At 47.1% G+C, this 21,262-nt stretch overlaps 1 protein-coding gene and 1 long non-coding RNA gene across 12 annotated transcripts in view; one reads left to right on the forward strand and one right to left on the reverse strand.

Moving 5' to 3' along the window:
* Positions 1-21,262, reverse strand: part of LOC147014295 (uncharacterized) — a 130,829-nt gene that overhangs the window by 59,095 nt on the left and 50,472 nt on the right. For 2 of the 11 annotated variants that reach the window (XM_085852184.1, XM_085852179.1), the window contains exons 1-3: positions 18,326-18,608; positions 15,924-16,043; positions 14,951-15,016 (exon numbers count right to left, since the gene is read on the reverse strand). In XM_085852184.1, the coding sequence (XP_085708310.1) occupies positions 14,951-15,016; positions 15,924-16,043; positions 18,326-18,419 (280 nt within the window). In that variant the 5' untranslated portion in view covers positions 18,420-18,608. Of the gene's footprint in view, positions 1-14,950; positions 15,017-15,923; positions 16,044-17,562; positions 17,660-17,775; positions 17,969-18,325; positions 18,845-21,262 lie in introns of those variants that run through there. The other 9 variants (XM_085852186.1, XM_085852187.1, XM_085852177.1 and 6 more) reach the window with 8 other exon arrangements.
* LOC147014296 (uncharacterized) overlaps positions 18,058-21,262 on the forward strand; it is a 75,475-nt gene continuing 72,270 nt past the window's right edge. The window contains exon 1 of the long non-coding RNA XR_015050707.1: positions 18,058-18,207. This is a non-coding gene — a long non-coding RNA (uncharacterized LOC147014296). The remainder of the gene's footprint in view (positions 18,208-21,262) is intronic.

Consider the following 21,262-nt stretch of genomic DNA (forward strand, 5'->3'; position numbering starts at 1 on the left):
TCATCTCAGGCTTCACAGCGATTCTCTTCAAATTGTTGGATTCCATGGTGATGGATGGTGCACCAGCGGGGACAATCGGCGGCATACTCCTCCAGTCATCCAGGATCTACATTGCATTTTTTCAAAGTGGCTTTGACATGGCCCTTGTAGCATTTACATTGGCTTCCAACAAAGCGATTCCCCTCCTTAAGCTGCCCATACAGGATCTTCTGGGGTATGCGGTTCCCAAGCATTCAGCGTAGCTGATGGTGTCCAAGCATTGCTTCAATACTGGTTAAAGATGTAGTTTGGAGAACGGTTAGGTATGGGATTCTTATCCTCCCAAGCGATTCCAAGGATCTTTCTCAGGAATTGAATATGGAGAGCTTAGAGAACTTTCAGATGTCTCCGAGAGCATGTCCATGATTCAGAATAGTGTAGATATTACGACTGCACAGTAGATAGCGAGACAGAAGCAGCACATAAACAAAAAGAACAACACCAACAACAACAGTATTTTTACAATTGTGCAGCAATTGGTATTCCTGTCAGCGAATTGAGGGTTCTTAAATTCTAGTCCTGTTTTTATTTTTTTAACTGAATATGCTTTGAGTTGTTTTTTTTTCCTCACCCATAAATTGTGTAGCAATGAGTGTGCTCTAAAAAGTCACTGGTCTTGGGTACAAGTGCGGCACAAATCAAAAACTCGTTGCCGCCCGTATTTTGTTAGAGCGGAACTGTGGAGTAGGTTAGACAAAAAAACGCATTGCTTTGTAGTTCGTGGAAAGAAATGACTTTGCATGGATTCAGAAAGCAATGAAGGTAAAAAGGCAGATGAAGGAAGGAAACATTGCAGTTTGGCAGCAGAAGGCAGAAAGGTGCAATATGACTGTAAAGCGATGTTTGCTGTCATTGAAAGAAATGGGAATCCACTTTGCTAATTGTGTTGTATAGTCCTCACTGCGACGAAAATGTACACTGTGAAAAGGCACATTGAGATGAAGCATCAAGTTGTGTGGGTGTGGCCCACATAACACATAGATTGCTGCAAGTTTGGCCCACAAAGGTAAATCTGTTGAGAACCACTGATGTGTGCCATCATTTTGGCCAGAATAGTGTAGCAGGAGGCAGGAGTGTTACACCCCACCCGAGTGGCTGATAAAAATTTCAACAACTCATAATGCACGTTTTAACTTGGCTTTTAAATGATTGCAAATGTGATAATTTCTTGTAGATAAACTATTAAAATGCACCAAGGTGCAATTAACACATTCATTTAATAAAATATTGCATAATGAACCATATTATTTGGAGAGTTGATGTGACAAAAACCTAATATGACACCCTCCAAAGGCAGTGCTGAGGATTTGTTGTATGAATAAAGGACTGAGGAAGAAAAAAAATGAAGAAAAAAATTAAAGTAAAAGACTCGATATTTTTCATATTATCATTCCAAAAAAATTACTGCCCACAAGCAGCCTCAGCTGCTATCAGTGCAGCATCAGCAGGACAAAAAAAAGCTTAGGTATTAAACTTTACATCGACCAACTTTCAGGCAGAAAAAAAGCAAAATTCCATCATTTGGTGATGATCCTGGAAAGTATGAAAATTCGTCAGAGGGCCCCTTCGTCAGAGCAAAAATAAACACTTTGGAAGAAGGGCTTACACTCTAGATGTCAGCCCAGCTTCATGCACCTCGTTTCCAAAAAGCAATAAAAATTCAAAAATCCATTGCAGTGTTGATCTTTATATACTTATACCTCCCTCCTCGCATCAAGTTCTGATCGTGTGTGAACTCTTGCTCATGATTTGAATAAATTATTTCTTTGATTTGACGAATATGATTTTACACATGGATAATTAGGGATAATTTATCGGGACACATGAGAGACTGCAAGGAAAAAGGAACGAATTGAGATTTGTCATTCTGTAGTTGAAAGATCATTAAAGAATGTTAAATCTGGTTGGTGAGGCTGCTGGACCACATGGCCTGGCTGGATGTATTCTCAAATAATGTTATGGGATATAGCCTTTAGTTTTTCATTCCTAGTTTCAGTGGTCACTGAATTCTCAAGTGGTTCCAAAGTTGTGGAAGTCTTCTGTCATTGTAACTATGCCTAAAATACCCAAACCGGTTCATTTTAATGATTACTAGAAAATACCACTTGTCGCTTCGCTGACGGGAATACTGAGAAGGGGGAAAAAGATGGGGGAGAGAGAGAGATAGAGAGGGGTGGGGGAGAGAAAGAGGGGGAGAGCAAGTATGTGGACAGGGAAAGAGAGGAGGGAGGGGGAGAAAAGAGGGGTGGGGGAGCGAGGAGGGAGGTAGAGTGAGGAGGGTTGGGTAGCGAGGAGGGAGGGAGAGTGAGGAGTAGGGGAGCATTAATTACAATTCACAGTCTCACCAAAATGCTCCTGCAGAAAATAACAGTGAAGATGGAAACAAAGTAATGTCTGAAATCCATTTTCTACAGGTCATACTACAAATACCACCCAAAGACAAACACCATCCAGACATGTCCAGAGATAAACGCAGTCCAGAAACAAACACTGCCAAGAGACAAACACCGCCTGGACATGTCCGGAGATAAACGCAGTCCGGAAACAAACGCTGCCAAGAGAGAAACACTGCCCGAACACATCCGGAGACATACTCCCCTCCGGACAAGAACACTGCCTGAACACGTTCGGAGACAAACACCGGCCGGACGTAAATACTGCCTGGACAAGTTCGGAGACAAACACCGCCTAGACGCATCCGAAGCTAAGCTGACCAGAGACAAACATCACCCAGACATGTCCGGAGACAAACACAGACACGTCCGGAGACAAACACCGTCTAGGCATGCGTCACATGGAATCGGTTCGCAGTCCGTGCAAACGTTATAACTTTATTTTAAAATGTCTGTTTTTTTTTTTTACCAGATTTGCTTTGGTTCCCTGTGGAGCACCTCATGAAACCTCCGAAAATATAGACACAGATCTGGCAGATGCTATGGATAAACAGTCCCTCTGGGGGACAGGGCGCGATGTCAAGCAGTGAATGCATTAAATCATATTGCTCAATGAAGCTCGTTAATCTTGGCACATTCCTATATCCTTTGTTCACTCAATGTAATTCTACAAACAGTAGAAAAACACAAGTTTAATGCTGTGGAAATTTCACATTTTCTTGTGCCTATATAGAGGAGGGACCATAGCCTTGCTTGTTTTAAGTAAATTGGAATATAGGCTTTGTTATAAGACTCGTTATTTCTTTAAATTATCAGATTTCACTCCAGATTTCGACACTTATTCAGTCCAACCGATATCCGATCCTCAAAGCCACAATAATATTTTGATTATGGGTACCTATCAACAAGGTGTCGAAAGTACAATTCCAATCCAAGATATTTCATGTTAACATCTTTTTTCTCAACCAGGACATCCCAAAGAAGAAAAATATACCAAGTACAGTACTGTGGCCTGAGGGGGGGGGGGGTGGGGGGTGGTGCACTTTAGTGCTGTCCAGCCCATGGACTAAAGGATTTGATGTCAACTGCAATGATGGATTCCATGACCTTGCTGATGATTTGAAGTTAGCTCATATGTCTGTAGTTAAGTGGATTTGTTTTCACACCATATTTGTTTACTGGAGTGATGTTGGCTGACTTCCAAGAGCTATGGCAAATGATAGGGTGATTGGAGCAGAAAGAGGGTGTGCAAGAGTAGAAGAGCAGGTTATTAAGACTATACTGATGCAGTCCACAGAATCAGTCAAAGTTTGCCAGAAACGTCTCCATCTTCTGAGGTGAGAAAGACACAAGAGTCCAGGAGCATTGAGTGCAACTAGGTAGGGTTTAGGGCCACAATAGTTGGAAACAAACACAAAATTGAGGCATTTGGCCTTCTCACGAGCAGAGTCAGCTGTGGTGTCATTTGCAGTGAGGGAAGGGATGGAGGGAGAGCATACTCTGGAGACTGACTTAACAATGTGCCACAAGGTTTTAGAGGAGGGAGACAGGTTTGAAAGTTCAGTCCTGAGGTTGGTCAGATGTTGTTTTCTGGCTCTCCTAAGAATGGACACACACTTGTTGCAGGCTTTGTGGAATGATCTGAGGTTCCCTTCAGCAGATTTGCCTTCCAAGGAAGAATGTAAGTTGTTTCAAAGCAAGTGCCTCATAGCAGGATTTAGTCAGTGTACCATCGGTGAGAGGATGGGTTTGACAACAGCAGATGAAATGGGATGAAACTGTGCATAAGAGAGAGCAGATTTCTGTGAAGGATCTCCCAGCCAGGCAGCATTAACATCAGGGGTGGTGGAGATAGAAGTCCAGTCCTGAAATGAGATGGCAGCTTGCAATCTCTGCCAGTCAGCCTCAATATTTCCAAATGAAACTTGGTAACAATGACAGAATAGAATGGACATCATTAAATTGCAGTTATGTAATTTTCTGCATAATTTTCAGCCAAATGGACAGTGACAGGACGTGAGGCAATGCTTTTAGAGTAAAGAAGAGGAGTGTTCAGAATGGAGTCAAGCAGAGGTCTTTCAATCAGAGAGTAGTTGATGCATGGAATGGTCTCCCTGAAAAAGTGGCAACAGAATAGATTCAGACTGGAATTAGATAGTTACCTGGAAGCATCAGAAGGGTACATTGATATTGGCAGAACTGGTAGGTAGCTTTGGTATGAATGGGTAATTAGATACACTCACCACTAGAGTACCCGACGTATGGGTGATGTTGCAAGCATACAAAACGTTCTTCTGACACATCGTTTTTAGCTCACCTGGACTTTACTCCAGTGAACTTATGCGATCGAGCAGTATCCATAGGTGAGTGAGTGAGTCATTGAGTCAGTCAGTCCGTAAACACTTCAGTCATTATTGCTTGAACCAAATACACGATTTTGATGAAACTTAACCACAAGCTTCATAGCTGATGCCGAACGAAGGTAAATTGACCGCATCAAAATCTGCACTCATTAAGGGGATTTACAGGGGTTTTGACCCTCCAAAATAGGTAATTGCTCTCTTCTCCAAAAGTACACACAGGATTTTGACGGAACTTGACCACAAACTTCATCACCCATGATGTACTAAAGTTTGTTCATGGCATTAAAAAATTCAGGGTCGAGGGGTGTCTGCGGGGGGGTTTGAGTGACTGTTGCTCCTGATTCAGGTGAGCTTCAAGACGCACAGTCTTATTTTTATTTGGGCGGTGTATAGGCAACAGACTGCTTCCTCGACCACTCCCGAAAATTGAAAAATAATCTGGGTTATGTGCATGAAGCGAAAACATGCATACTGCTTACGTGCATATTTCAAATATATAGCTCAAACAATTTCAATTTCACCCCCTCCCCCAAAGAACAGAAATACCAAGATGGGCAATTTTTTTTTTAAACTTGATAAAATCAAATGAAACTTGCACATGCACAACTTCAGGGTGCCCTCATTAATCCCTGAAAGTTTCAGTTTCCTAGGTCAAATCCTCTTAGAGGAGTATATGATACATACATACCATACATATGCTCCATTATATATACATATATACATATATGTATATATAGATAAGTACGTGTTTGTTGTTTGTAAGAGGGTCATGTCAAAATGGTAATGTGCTTTCGGTGTTAATTTGTTCCTCACCATATGTGCTTTCGTTTATGTTCCTCACCCTTCATCCCTAAAAACGTTTCTAAAAACCCTGGTTATGTCCCTATGCCTGCCCCACAGTTATCCTCCCACCCCCTTTCTCAAGTTAAATTAAGTAAATCAATTAATTGATAATAACATACGGCGTGTGTTTGAAGCATAGGCATGATGAGCCAATAGGCCTACTCATGTGTCCAAGTTCCTTGTATCTCCTCTTAACAGATGTCACAACTTGGACTGATCACTTCACTTGCTTAATGCATGAACCAGCTCATGTAAAGACATTTCACCTTCAAGGTTAAGGATATTTATTGTATATTATCATCTGAAATGCTTACCACATTGAAACCTACCAACTCACCTTGCTATTTATAAAACTTGAAATGATTCCTTCCCTCTCCATACTCTCCTCAACAGTACCCCACAATTCCCCAAACATTAATACTTTTAATTACTTCCGCCACCTGAGGTGGACGGAGGTTGTTTTCACCCCTGTTTCTGTCTGTCTGTCTGTCTGTCTGTCTGTAAGCAGAATAACTCAAAAAGTTGTGGATGGATTTGGGCGAAACTTGATGGACAGGTGTGGTGTGACAAGGCCAAATTGATTATATTTTGGTGAAGATCCAGATCTGAATTCCACAATTTTTTAAAGCAATTCTTTACCAATGAGAGATGAGGCCAAAAACGTTATGGAGCATGATATCTCAAACAATTATGGATGGATTTAGACAAAACTTAGTGGACGTGTTGGGTAGGTAACAAGAACAAGCCGATTAGATTATAGTTAAAGTCTGGAGGCAGATCCGGCCTATCAGTGGGATCCATCATCAACCCCCTTCTTGTGAAACTCCCAAAATTCAGAATCACTGCTCACCTCCACTTATTTGTCCCACTTTTTCCCCACCTGTGGAACCAATTTCGACACTATTTTCAATCTCATTCTTCCCTCCAGGTCTTCAAGACAGCTGTTCACCACCATCTCAGCATATCCCCCATCCAAAACCAGAATATTTTCACCCCCATCAACCCCTCCATCAAGTCCACCTCTTTCTAAATTTCCAATTTTTCCTTCTTGAGATTTTGCTGCTGAATCCATCTTGTCCACTCTGTGCATCCTATCCAACCCCTCAATCCTTATTTGTCCAAGTCTCCCGATATTTTGTCCCTCAACACTGATGTTGGAGTTTCCCCCCTCTTTCTAATGTTCCTTTTGTTCTGTTACGTCCTGATCCATTCTGTGTTCTAGCTCTTCCATGAGCCTTGACTTTACATGTAAAAAATGCATTTTATGCTTGAACTTAACAGGAGGTTTGCTTTTGCTACCGATAAGTTCAGCCCATGTCTCCAAGTGCCAGGCATGCTGAGGGTTCACAGCTTCGTTAGAATGTGCTTTGCGATACTCCGAGGATACCTGTCGCCTCGATTGTCTCAAGAGTACATCAGTTTATTAAGTGTGATGGATTGAGGAAATTGAAATTGAGAAAAGGAAGAAAAGGAATGGTGTTGATAGGAGAGAGCAATGAGGATAGTGGAGTGTGGAGAGAAGGGTTCGGAGGAGATATGACTACAGGGGTGGAATAGACAGGGTGTGTGTGGTAAGGAGGGGTGAAGGGGGAAGGAGAGAGAGGGAGGTGCTCAGAATTCAGCCATAATCGTCTACATAATAAATAGATGGTCCTAAAAGGGATATCACAAGATTTTGACATTGTTTGAGACTTCATCAGTTTTATGTTACATCATCACAGCACTATTTACTCCCAATTACTGTACATCTCAGTGGGAATTGCAGGAACAAAAAATAGAAAAACAAAAGAGGAAAATAAACAATTACCTCTGCCACCAAAGGTGGACGGAAGTTCTTTTCACCCGTCTGTCTGTCTGTCTGTCTGTCTGTCTGTGAGCAGGATATCCCAAAAAGTTATGGACGGACTTGGATGAAACTTGGTGGATAGGTTGGGTGTGTGACAAGGATAAATTGATTAGATTTTGGTGAAGATCCAGATCCGGATCCCAATATGAGAATTTTTTAGGTGATTCGTCACCATTGAGAGATGGGGCCAAAAATGATATACAGTATAGCACGACATTTCAAAAAGTTGTGGACGAGTTATGACAAAACTTGATGGATAAGTTGGTTAGGTGACAAGAACAAGCCAATTAGATTTTGGTTCGGGTCCGGATGCAGATCCAGCCGATCAGTGGGATACAAAATGTAAATTGGTATGCGCTCTACTGAGTGCCGTTCCGAGTTACATCTGCCACTGAAAGTGGATGGAGGTTATATTTTCACCCCTATCTGTCTGTTTGTTTGTGAACAAAATATCTCAAAACGTCGTGGACGCATTCAGATGAAATTTGGTGGAGCGCTTGGGTATGTACTTGGGTATGTGACAAGGACAAAATTATTCGATTTTGGTGACGATACAAATCTGGATCTGGATGCAAGAATTTTTTAAAGTGATTTTCACCATTGAGTATAAGACCAAATACGACATATAGCAGGATATCTCAAAAAGTTGTGCACGGATTTGGACGAAACTTGGTGGGCAGGTTGAGTATGTAACAAGGAAGAATTTATTAGATTTTCATGAAGATCCAAATCCAGATCTGAGAATTTTTAAAGTGATTCTTCACGATTGAGTGTTAGGGATAAAATGATATATAGGATGATATTGAAAATATTGTGGACGGATTTGGACGAAACTTTGTGGCTAAGTTGGTTCGGTGACAAGTACAAGATGATTAAATTTTAGTTCAGGTCCACATCCATATCCAGCCTACCAGTGGGATACAAAACATAAACTAAGCAACCTGGCAGAGGTATGCGCTCTGCCGAATGCCCTTCTAGTTACTGTGAGCAGAAACAAAAAGAGGGAATGAAAACCAGATTTTTCTCATTTTCAATTCACCAGTATTCAGGTGAAACCACCTGAAACGAATCCTAATGGTCACAAAAAGCAGGCAAAGGGACATCAACAATTTGTTTATTTTAAACTTTAAATAAATCATCAATGCTGAAGCGACCAATAATAAATTTTCAACGATTACTACCACGACTATGATGTGGTCAGGTTAGTGTCAACAACTCAGTGTCAGGTCAGGTTAGATCTGTGACCTGCTACAGGTACCATGTAAACCTGTACTAACGTGTTCCATGGTCGGGTTGTCGGCGACGAAACCGTCTCCCCCACCAGGTTTAATGGTGAGGGGGGTGTTTGGATATGGACACCCAGCAGGATTAAAAACAAAACCTGTCAAAGGGCGGAGGAGCTCCTTGTGAGCCAACGGCCATCCATATCTAGTGCCCAACTGTGTCTGCGGACGTCCTCCTGCAGTTGGATTACTTTTTATTAGGAGGTTGGTGGCAGGATTTGCACTCCGCCACCGTAAAACCCTTCATTCCGAAAAACACAAAACCGCAAATAAATCTGAAAACCCACTCCGTGGGAGTACCTCCTGTGCAGCTTCCCTTCGCAGGGCAGCTCACCGGATGACGGGATTGGGGCAAAGCCTTCGGGACCCCCAATCTTTGATGAAAGGAGGGAAACCACAGGGTAACATCCCTGGGTCAGATTGCGGGAGAGTGTGTCGAAGTGGTGCTGAGGTGTCATCCACCAGACGGCGGTCTCCTTGGGTTAACCTGAGGCGGTCCCTTCGGGTGGGTGCCTGGAATGTCTTATCCCTAAGAGAGGATGATCAACTGTCTCTGTTATCATCTGAGCTCAAGCGTTTGGACATCGGTATTGCAGCACTCTCTGAGGTTTGGAGACCGGATTGCGGCGAGACAATGGTAGGTGGTTACACCTACTATTGGTCTGGTCGTTCTGATGGTTACCATACCCAAGGAGTTGCTGTAGCTGTGTCCAATAAGCTGACCCCAATGATAATTGAGGTAACACCAGTCAACGAGCGCATTATGAGACTAAGGATTCGTCACTCCTTAGGTGTCATTTCCCTGGTCTCTGTCTATGCTCCGACTGAGGCGAGTGACCTCACCATGAAGGACACATTCTACGCCACGCTCGAGTCTGTGGTTGATCAGTGCCCCAGAGGAGATACACTTCCACTCTTGGGGGATTTCAATGCATCGACTGGAACTGATAGGGATGGTTATGAGACATGTGTTTGTCCCCATGGGTCAGGAACTGTGAATCAGAATAACACTAAGTTCCTTGACTTTGCAAGAAGTCATGGACTTAGGGTGGCTGGTTCATGGTTTCAGCGCCCACAAGCTCATCGCTGGACATGGTATTCCAACGCTGGCGGTGTGGCAAAGGAGATTGACCATGTCCTCGTTGACGGTCGCTGGAGGATGATCCAGAACGGCAGGGTCTACCGGAGTGCTCAGTTCCTCAATACTGACCACCGGCTTGTTGTAGCAACTCTAAAGCTGCACCTTAAATCCTGGAGAATGGTACCATCCCAGCCTAGGCTGGATGTTGCCAAGCTCAAGGATGAGAGAGTAGCTGAGGAGTTTGCGAACAGGCTGAGTGGACATTTGGGGTGTCTGGGTGCTTTGTGGGGTCCTGAAGAGTTGTGGAGTGCCATCAAGACCACCGTCCTTGATGTTGCCGGTGGATGTCTTGGAACTCACCGCAGGGCAAAGAAGAATTTTGTCTCTCAAGGGACACTGGATACCATTGACCAGAGTCGCAGGGCCAGGCTGAATGGCAGAGCTGAGCTGTTCAGGGAGCTGAGGCGTAAAACTGTACGTGCACTGAGGGTGGACAAGGAGGCCTATGTGCGAGGAATCTGTGAGGGGGTAGAGCATCAACTGTGGTCAGGTGATTCTCGTCCCGCTTACAGGGGAATTCGCGCATTGCGTTCATCCAAGCCCATCCCTCGGAGCACTACAGTTCGAGCAGAGAGTGGTAGGCTCTTGACAGAGGAGTCTGAAGTGAAGGGCCGGTTGGGCTGGGCCGGTTACTTTGAGCCGTTGTACCAGGCTGATCCCGCAGATGTTGAGTTGAACGTCAAGGGTGTTACAATCCCTGTTGCTGACCCTCCAATCAACTGTGGTCCACCTACGCTTGTGGAAACACGGGCTGCAGTGAACCGGTTGAAACGGGGTAAAGCTCCAGGGATCTGTGGCATCCATGCTGAACTTCTCAAGGCTGGTGTAAATGCACTCGTGTCGTTGCATGCAGTTTTGTGCTCTGCCTGGAACACAGGCATCACCCAAGTGATTGGAAGAGGGGCCTTGTTGTCCTTCTCTGGAAAGGGAAGGGTGATCACCAAGACTGCAACAACTACCGAGGGGTGACGCTGCTCTCAGTGCCGGGCAAGGTCTTTGCTCGGATAATTATTGATGGCATTGGCCACCATCTGCTTGAGCCCCAGTGCCCAGAGCAGTCAGACTTTACACCAAAGAGGTCAACGATCGACCGTATCCTTGCTCTTCGTGTCCTCACCGAACGCAGACGAGAGTTTCGGCAGGGGCTGCTTGCAGCCTATGTTGATCTCTGTAAAGCGTTCGATTCAGTGAATCGGGATGCCCTCTGGAGGATTCTTGGTCTTCGTGGGGTGCCACCAAAACTGATCGATCTGATGTCTGAACTCTACTCTGGTACTGAGAGTGCTGTGAAGTGTGGTGGTACCATCTCTGACTTATTTCCAGTTATTACTGGAGTTCGTCAGGGGTGTGTACTGGCCCCCACATTTTTCAGCACTTGTATGGACTGGATTTTAGGGAGGATGTCGGAAAGATCAAGCTGCAGTGCATCGTTTGGGAATGTCAAGATCTTGGACCTTCATTTCGCAGATGATGCAGTCATCTTTGCGGACACTTTAGATATCCTTTTGGGGGCCCTCGCGGTGCTGAATGAGGAGTCGGAGCCGCTGGGATTACAGGTTTCTTGGGTCAAAACTAATATCCCGGCTATCAATGACATCTTGGATGCTGCTGTCCTGTCTGTGTCTGTTTGTGGTGAGGATGTTGACGTCGTGGAGAGATTCACTTACCTTGGCAGTGATATTCATGTCTCTGCTGGCTGTGAGTCAGAGGTCAATAGACGTCTGGGTCGGGCCTGGGGAATCATGGATTCACTGGATCATGGGGTGTGGCGCTGCCGGTACCTGTGCGGGAGGACGAAAGTCCGAGTCTTCAGATCCTTGGTGCTTCCAGTCTTGCTCTATGGATTGAGACTTGGACTCTGACCAAGGATCTGAGACGGAAACTTAATTCCTTTGGTACCAGGTCTCTTCGGAGAATCCTTGGCTATCGCTGGTCGGATTTTGTGTCCAACGAGCGGTTGCTGAGAGAGACTCGGATGAGATTTGTTACCTGCATAGTCCGTGAGCGTCAGTTGCGGCTGTATGGATATGTGGCTCGTTTTCCTGACGCTGATCCTGCTCACCAGATTCTCTCAGCGAGGGAGTCTCATGAGTGGAGGAGGCCAGTGGGCCGACCACGTGCCTCGTGGTTGCAGCAGGTTGACCATCATCTCAAGGAGATGGGGATGGGCCTGGCATCTGCCTGGGGGAAGGCCAGACGGAGGCCCCTGGAGTACCGCCGGAAAGTGGACGCAGCGACGCGCTGTTCTGGCACATGCTCCCATACCTGACCTGACCTGACTATGATACCAGTACTATTTTTAATGGCCCCAATTATTCCCACCTTCTTGCGGGGTCGGCTCGGAAACGTTTTTAGTCCAAGTCTTTCATGAACCGGCTGGCCAGGCCGAACATTCAACTCAAGATGATTAGGGCAGGATCTTGCAATTCATTCAGGGTGCCGGCAATAACTTTCCTACTCTTTGTGAAAGGCACAGTCGGATCTTAAACATCCACCGACAACCGAGCAGTGATTGCCTGGCTTAACGGCCCTCGGCACACACTGCACACACATTGAACTGTCAGCCTGGGTTTGAATCTCGACCCAGCTATAAACCGTCAAACTGGTGCTTTGCATGCAAAGGCAAGTACACACACCTCCAGTAAGCTATCCTGCCAAACCATCGACGATCAAACAGAAATACTGCAGATCATTCATCAATTTCTGGCACATCGCCTTACTCTAAACACCTGCTTATTGATGCCTTATAAACAATATCAATTCCTTCAGGCAACAGAACAGCATGGTGACTAATCGGAGGCACAGACTTCACTCTGAATGTTCATGTTGTATCAAGTAACACGTAATGTGGCTACAATTTGTGTGTCAACATGAACACGGATGTTTGGGAAATACCGATCCCAATGAATCCACAAGCATTGAAATAAGACCTTAAACTGAGTACTTGCACACTTAAGTTATCGTTTTAATTTAATAATTAATTTCTGACTATTCTGTCTAATAACAGGTTGACATGGTCAATCAATGGCATTGGGCAGGAAGGAATTGTAAAGGACGTTATGGGTCAACATGTCCCGTTCTTCCCTACAGGTAAAAACTCTGCCTCGCACTCTGCAGTAGCTTACACCATTCTCGAAGGCACTTCGATTACAAATTGATAAAGCAGAATGAACGAGAGGGTTCAGAGAAAAAGGATGTAGGAAGGATATCTTCAACTCTTGCTTTCCATTTTCGAGCACAATCTATCTTAGCTTTGTTTGTAAACTTTGAATAGGAGATGCGATGGTAACTGATGGGTAAAACGGAACAGTACAGAGTTGAATCTCTTGCCTACTCTTCTGGGGGAAAAAAAACTGATGAATTTGGAACGATCTTTCAGAAAGAGATGCATTAAACGAACAGACCTTTTGGACGAAGTTACTCTGTCATTAAATCTCGAGGTGCTGCCATTTTCATCAGAATATTGCTATTACTCCGCCCTTAGAGCACGCGACAAATTTGATTGGTCGAGACTGTACAATCTTTTCCGAGTACTGCGTACTCCAATCTTTTCCGAGTACTCCAAGTACTGAGTTGTGTGTCAGCTTTCACATGAGCCTCGACAAGGTATACAAATTTAAAAAAAAAAAACTGAAGGTTTTTGGAAGTGCAGACAGGGTGATTTGTGTTCTGCAGTGTTCAAATATATAATTAAATTGAAATAAAGTAAAAGTTTTAAAGGCAATAGAGTGTCGAAAAAAGAAAGAAATTAAATCGGAAGTTTATCGCCGATGGTGCAGTATCTTTTACACTAACTTATTTAACACGTTGCATTCGTTATTCGTACCTGTTGTTTGTATTTTTTTTTATGACGTCTCTAAAACAGTTGCTTTCCTTTTTGGAATGATTTTCAATTTGAGTGCCAGACAGACAGACAGACTGAAGCAATTGCTTTACAGTGAGTGTGCATGCACACTCAGGACGAGATTCCGTACAATTTGCCAAATTCAGAGCCAAAGTACTGCTAAACTGTAGGCAGGTCCAAGTTCTGATTCATGGTCCATGTTCTACAATGTTCAAAACACAAAATTAAATTTATGTTAAGTTTTAAGTAGTTCCTCGATCATCCAAATAGAATGATAGACAGACGGAGTGAACCAATTCCTTAACCCCGCTTTGCGCTACACGCACCGGGATAGCAGGCTTACAAAGGATGTGGGATTGTCGCAAAGCAACTATCGAGAACAATATGCCAACGAGGCAAATGTGACATCAGGATATCGTGAGTGATGTTGGGAGTTTCAGAGCTGCAACAGCAAAGTCAATGAAAAGTTTTCACAGTAAACATGAATATCTCTTCATAAAAAACTACTACTAATCGTTTAACGGCCCCGATCTTTAACACCTTTTTGTGGGGTTGGCCGTAGCCTGGTGTTGGCTTAGTGGTTAGGGTGCCAGCTTGGGATCCTAGGGTCCTGAGTTCAAGCCTCGTTGGCCGCTGAATTAAAATACACCAGGAGGTTGACTCAGCCTGTCATCCTTCCGAGGTCGGCAAAATGAGCACCAGTGTACTGGTAAGGGGGGCACTGCATCAGTGGCATCGCCACGTCCCAAGCAATGATGCAACCAGCAGCCACAGGCTGCACTCAATAGAGAGAGAGAGTAGGGTTGGCCGGGGAAGGTATTTGGCCCGTCTTTCATGAACCGACTGGCCAAGCCCGACGTTTGACTGGAGCTGGTTTGAGCAATAATTTGTAATTAGTTCAGGGTGCCGGCGATAACCTGCCTACTCTTAGTTAAAAACACTGGGAAATTGAACGTCCAATAACTAATGTTGAGACGGGACACAAAGTTTAACATCCTTCCACAGGGAAGGCACTCTTTATGGTGCAACACCCTGCTTACAGAAAACCAATCAGACAGTTCTTGGTCAAGTTGGGAATTGATCCAAGGGTAGAAAGCTCAAATGTAGGTGCTCTACCTCTGCACCATTCTGTCGGACCTCTTCCTTGACGAAACATACCCAACCATTACTGACTCCTTGTGAATGAATGCACAAATACCTTTCAATTGCTCCTCCACACATTCAGCATCCTCAAGAGCAGCATCCTCATCAGCTATTGTAATATCTAAAAGGAATGAATTTGAAATAGGGTTGGGGTTAGGGTTAGGGTTGAGAGGAAAACAACCAAGACACGATAAGTACATAACTGCAAAAGCGGTTACATATAAAGCACACGTGGACTCAGATAGACGTGGACCACGACCAAAGTGGACCCCGACCCGACGTGGACCCTGACCGAAGTGGACCCCGACCGAAGTGGACCCCGACCCGACGTGGACCCCGACCGACGTTGACCCAGACCGACGTTGACCCAGACCGACGTTGACCCAAACTAGCGTTGAACCAGACCGACGTTGACACCGACCGACGTGGACCCCGACCGACGTTGACCCAGACCGACGCTGACCCAGACCGACGTTGACACCAACCGACGTGGACCCCGACCGACGTTGACACAGACCGACGTTAACCCAGACCGACGTTGACACCGACCGACGTGGACCCCGACCGACGATGACCCCGACGGCCGTTGACCCCGACCGACGATGACCCCGACCCGACGTGGACCCCGACCGACGTTGACCCAGACCGACGTTGATCCAGACCGACGTTGACCCCAACCGACATTGACCCAAACTAGCGTTGACTCAGACCGACGTTGACACCGACTGACGTGGACCCCGACCGACGTTGACCCAGACCGACGCTGACCCAGACCGACGTTGACACCAACCGACGTGGACCCCGACCGACGTTGACACAGACCGACGTTAACCCAGACCGACGTTGACACCGACCGACGTGGACCCCGACCGACGTTGACACAGACCGACGTTAACCCCGACCGACGATGACCCCGACGGCCGTTGACCCCGACTGACGTTGACCCAGACGTGGAGCCAGATCGAGGTGGGCCCCGACCGACGTCGACCTTCCACTGCCCTTTTAAACTTCCCATCTCCCACCCTTACCGTCACCATCGGCATCATCTTCCTCGACCTCTTCCTCCCCTTCTCCGTCCTCCTCCACGATGTGAAGAGCATCTTCGTCTTCAGAGTCGCTCTCTCCATTCACTCCAAAACGCACCAGCGCTGAACGACAATAAAACACACATAGTGAACCACGAGTACTGTGTATTCATTACCGCGTCACGAGGTACAGCAACATCTCAATCCTGTGAACGAGGCACTGACCACCGAGGTCTACCTGCACTGACCACTGAGGTCTACCTGCACTGACCACCGACGTCTACCTGCACTGACCACCGACGTCTACCTGCACTGACCACCGAGGTCTACCTGCACTGACCACCGACGTGTACCTGCACTGACCACCGAGGTCTACCTGCACTGACCACAGACGTCTACCTGCACTGACCACCGAGGTCTACCTGCACTGACCACCAACGTCTACCTGCACTGACCACCGAGGTCTATCTGTACTGACCACCGACGTCGACCTGCACTGACCACGGAGGTCTACGTCTACCTGCAAGAATTTGTGTCCAGTGATCAGACTGGCCGAGCCGAAGGAGTTTTCGGAACTCGTATATCAGTTTACATGAAACTCGTGGTCTCGGCGAAGGAAGGTGTGTGTGTGTGTGTGTGTGTGTGTGTGTGTGTGTGTGTGTGTGTATGTGTGTGCGTGTGCGTGCATATGTGCGTGTGTGTACGTGTGTGTGTGTGCGTATGTGTGTGTGTGCATATGTGCGTGTGTGCGTACGTGTACTTGTGTGTGTGCGTGTGAGTGTGTGTGTATGTGCGTATGTGTGTGCGTGTGTGCGTACGTGTACTTGTGTGTGTGTGTGCGTGTGTGTGTGTATGTGTGTGTGTGCGTATGTGTGTGTGTGTGTGTGCGTATGTGTGTGTGTGCGTACGTGCGTGCGCGTGTGTGTGTGTACGTGTGTGTGCGTATGTGTGTGCGTATGTGTATGTGTGTGCATGCGTGTGTGTGTGTGTGTGTGTGCGTGCGTGTGTGTGTGTGTGTGTGTGTGTGCGTGCGTGCGTGTCTGTGTGCGTATGTGTGTGTGCGTGCGTGTGTGTGCGTGCGTGTGTGTGTGCGTGTGCTTGTGCGTGCGTGTGCGTATGTGTGTGTGCGTGTGCGTGCGTGTGTGTGTGCGTGTGTGCGTGTGTATGTTTGTGTGCGTATGTGTGTGTGCGTGCGTGTGTGTGCGTGCGTGTGTGTGTGCGTGTGCTTGTGCGTGTGTGTGCGTATGTGTGTGTGCGTGCATGCGTGTGCGTGCGTGTGTGTGTGCGTGTGTACGTGTGTATGTTTGTGTGCGTGTGTGCGTGTGTGTGCGTGCGTGTGTGTGCGTGCGTGTATGTGTGTGTGTGTGTGCGTGCGTGTGTGTGTGCGTGCGTGTGCGTGTATGTGTGTGTGTGTGCGTGCGTGTGTGTGTGCGTGTGTATATGTGTGTGTGCGTGTGTGCGTGTGTGTGTGTGCGTGTGTGCGTGTATGTGTGTGTGTGTGTGTGTGTGTGTGTGTGTGTGTGTGTGTGTGTGTGTGTGTGTGTGTGTGTGTGTGTGTGTGTGTGTGTGTGATCGGGAGAGATCGGGTCGCACAAAGCGCGCCAAAATCAGGGATCTTAATCATAGCTCGGTCAGCGCACACCAGGTGAGGGTTTGATCAAGGTGTACAGGATGCCAACCGATGATACGTCACTCAGTACTCGGACTTCTTCTTTTCCTTCCATGGAGCCTCACGCGCGGTCACACTGCCGTTACACCTTTCACCACAGGTTATGATGTCCCGCGCGATCTCACACCAACAGATCGGTCATGTCCGTCATCACGAACAATGATCCCCTCGTGACCTTAAATTTACCGGTCGGCTCCGGCCGTCAAGGCCCGTGATGACATGGCCGAGCGTGCCCCACCCACACGTCGTCGCGGAAATGTCCGTACGGTCGCCAGCACGGCGTCCACGGCGGCGAGCAGAGACCGCGGACGGCGGCATCGTGAGGGGATCGCACCTCGTGCACGGAGCACGCGCCACACGGCGGCCGCTATGCGGAGTTGTGAGCGCGAGGGAGAGAGAGCGTGTGGGAGGACGGGGGTTTGGGGGGGGTGGGGGAGGGAGGGGGTGCCTGTGGGGTGGAAAATTAAACACAGCGGAGTATTTTTATTTCTTTACAAAACGAATCGAACTCAAAATTGTGTGCGTGAGAGAAAGTTCGCTGTGAGAAGTGGTGCGAAGACGCTGTGGAGCCTGAGGCGGCCTCAGGTCCCGTTATGTGAGGGCGCGGGTGGGACGCAGGTAACGGGCCTGAGGGAAGCGCCGCCTGGGTGCGTGTTGTTGGCGTCGTGCGTGCTGTGCGTGTGCCGCGAGAGGCGCGGGCACGACGTGGGACGCGGGCACGGACGCCGACTCTCACCGTTATTCCGCTTGGGGTTCGCCTGTTTGCGCCGCTTACACCTGGGGCTGCTATCCGCCATCATCCGCTGCCTCTTGCACGGCAAAATGATCATGTCGCGCGTGGCGCGACCCTCCCGCACGGCCCTTGCCCGTCGCCGAGCCGTGGCCGCCGGCCGTGCTCGCCGTGCGGGGGGCAGAGTCGGCGCGAGCCGCGGACCCCGCCCGACTCGTGCAGCTCGCGGTTCGTGCTGTACCTTGGTGCGTCACGGTGCGGCGCGAGCGCGCGCGCGTGCGTGTGTGCGTCGGGCGCGCACGACGCGCGGCACCTTGCGCGCCGTGAGGCGGATGTAAAAACCCCTCACGCATCTCTCTCTCTCTCGCTCCTTCTCGCTCCTTCCCTTTCTCCCTTTGTTTATATCTTTCTCTCCATTTGTCCTTTCGCTCTCTTCCTTGTTTCTCTTTCCGTGTCTCTGCCCGTCCTTGTCATTGTGTTCCCGCCTGGCGGTCACGTGGAGCGGTTTGAGCGCGGACAGCGCCGTGGATGCTTTGACACCGTGAGAACGGGTTTACCGTTCCACGGTGCTGTGTTTAAACGTGGCACGTGCGCGCTCACACCGAGTGCACGGGACGCTGGACGTGCGTATGACGTGAGCAGCACGCAGGCGCCTGGTCGCGTCGACGGAGAACCGGAGTGGGAGGGTCCGAGGAAGGAGGGACGGGCGGGTTGCCTGGTAGTCCGTGCGTGCGGGTTCGACGTGCTGCGCTGGCGAGGTGAACCGACCGAGAGGGGCTGGTCTCGTCCGAGGAGGATGACACGAGCTCGATGAGACCACTGCTGATGGCGGGAACACGTGTAACATCTGCAACGACTATATATAGATATACATATATATACATATTTATATATTTAAAGATGTGACGTTTCCATGCCCGTGATGATGCACACAGGGTACCTGTCCGATAGAGAACGATCTATAGGTACGACGGTTGTTACAGAAATCCCAAATCACATCGTTTCGCATTACATTGAAACGCAAACCCACGCATTCCCTGCACGACTGCCATCAACACAATTATGAGGGTGCTTCGCTCCAGCGACGTCATGGACATAGGGTCGTTGGATGTGCCGTATGAACAGGTTGGCGCTCACAATCATGGCAAACCAACCCTTCCACCGTTAAACGCACACTCGTCGATGCTTGAGTGCATGAAGGCAATTTAGAAGCTCTACTTTCTGATGGAATCAAGCCGTGTGTACAATATCTACCAAAGTCCCTTTTTGGCATGAGACCTGAAGATGGAAGGTTCACGACGCATGTTGTCACTGCATCTCGTTTTGGTGTCACGACTTATTCAGAGGCTGCGGCAGTAAGTTAGTGTACGTGGTATAGCGAGTCATTAATCACATGACTTCTCGTCGTCCTCCTTTGAAATACCCCTTTATGAACTTGTACACTTGCTGTCACTCTGGTGTTGGCTCAGTGGTTAGGGTAGCAGCTTGGGATCCTAGGGTCCTGAGTTCAAGCCCCGTCGGCCGCTGAATTAATACACCAGGGGGTTGACTCAGCCTGTCATCCTTCTGAGGTCGGCGAAATGAGTACCAGTTCCAGTGTGTGTACTGGTAGAGGGGCACTGTATCAGCGATACAGTCATGCTTCGAGAAATGATAGCTACCCCGGCAGCTAATCTGCCATACGACCACCACGTACACTTGCTCCCTTCGGGAGTGACAAAATGGACCATGTTATTATCCTATCTGGGGTATATAGATTACAATAGATCTAGGGCTGGGTCCTTAAAACCTTTGGGGGATGCCATAAGCATATAATGCCTCAATAACATCGACTTCCCTCCTTTTCAGTTGAGTGTTAAACAGCGGTAGCGACTGTTTAAAAATGTAATCAAACATGTTTGTGGTTTATGTGATGTATCAGTAATTTATACTAATGCATACATACATGGGTGCACCAAGGTGTGGTTAAGGAGAGTCACGTGACCCGCCCATATTCCGATGCTGTGCTGTGCTGTGTTGTGCCCATGTCCGGCATAAACCTGTTGTTCCCACTTCAGAGTCTTCGTCCCTGTTCATTGAGTACATTACAGTTTATAATTTTTTTGTTACCGTTCGTAGAAGTGGTAGAGACTAGGGGGTTCCCCATGAAACGCCACGATAAGCTATTTGTATATGTCAACACAGCCTTCGTCCAATGAGAAAAACCCCTTAGGGAGGGGTGATATTATTAGTACTGTATTAATATTGTTTTGTAATAACGTTAATATTACGCTATTATCATTACCCTTGCTGAAGGAGGGGCATTGCATTTGGGTCCATTTGTCTGTTTGTCTCATAACAGAACATCCGCTGTGGCGACCCCTAACGGGAGCAGCCGAAAGAAGAAGAAGAAGAGTCTGTTTGTCTGTTTGTTTGTTACTTGGAAAAAAATTTTATACATTTTTCACAAGAATGTTGATCGCTTCAGTTTGCTTGTTTAACTGTCCGCTCATCTTTAATTACCTACAGGTCACAATTTTAAATCGATCTTCACAAAAATTCACCAACGGAATATTATTTATTATTGAGGTCAATAAGTCAAAAGGTCATCATAGGTCAAAGGTCAACAATTTTTTTGAATTTCTAAAATCCTCAATTTTCATCCAATTGACTTTAAAAATGAAGACGATTTGTATATCATGTCACTGAATTCAACCACCAACTATGTTTGAGGTCAACATTGGCCAAAAGGTCAAAATAGGCCGGATTTCTAAAATCCTCAATTTTCATCCGATTAACTTGAAGTTTGAAGAGCATTTGCGTATGAGGTCACAGAAGGAGCCTGGTGTTGGCTCAGTGGTTAGGGTGGTGGCTTGGGATCCTAGGGTCCTGAGTTCAAGCCCTGTCAGCCACTGAATTAATACACCAGGGGGTTGACTCAGCCTGTCATCCTTCTGAGGTCAG

Source organism: Eptatretus burgeri, chromosome 13 (assembly GCF_056783735.1).
Source record: "Eptatretus burgeri isolate ZD-2024b chromosome 13, Ebu_testis_v1, whole genome shotgun sequence".
In the NCBI taxonomy this organism is placed as follows: Eukaryota; Metazoa; Chordata; class Myxini; order Myxiniformes; family Myxinidae; genus Eptatretus; species Eptatretus burgeri.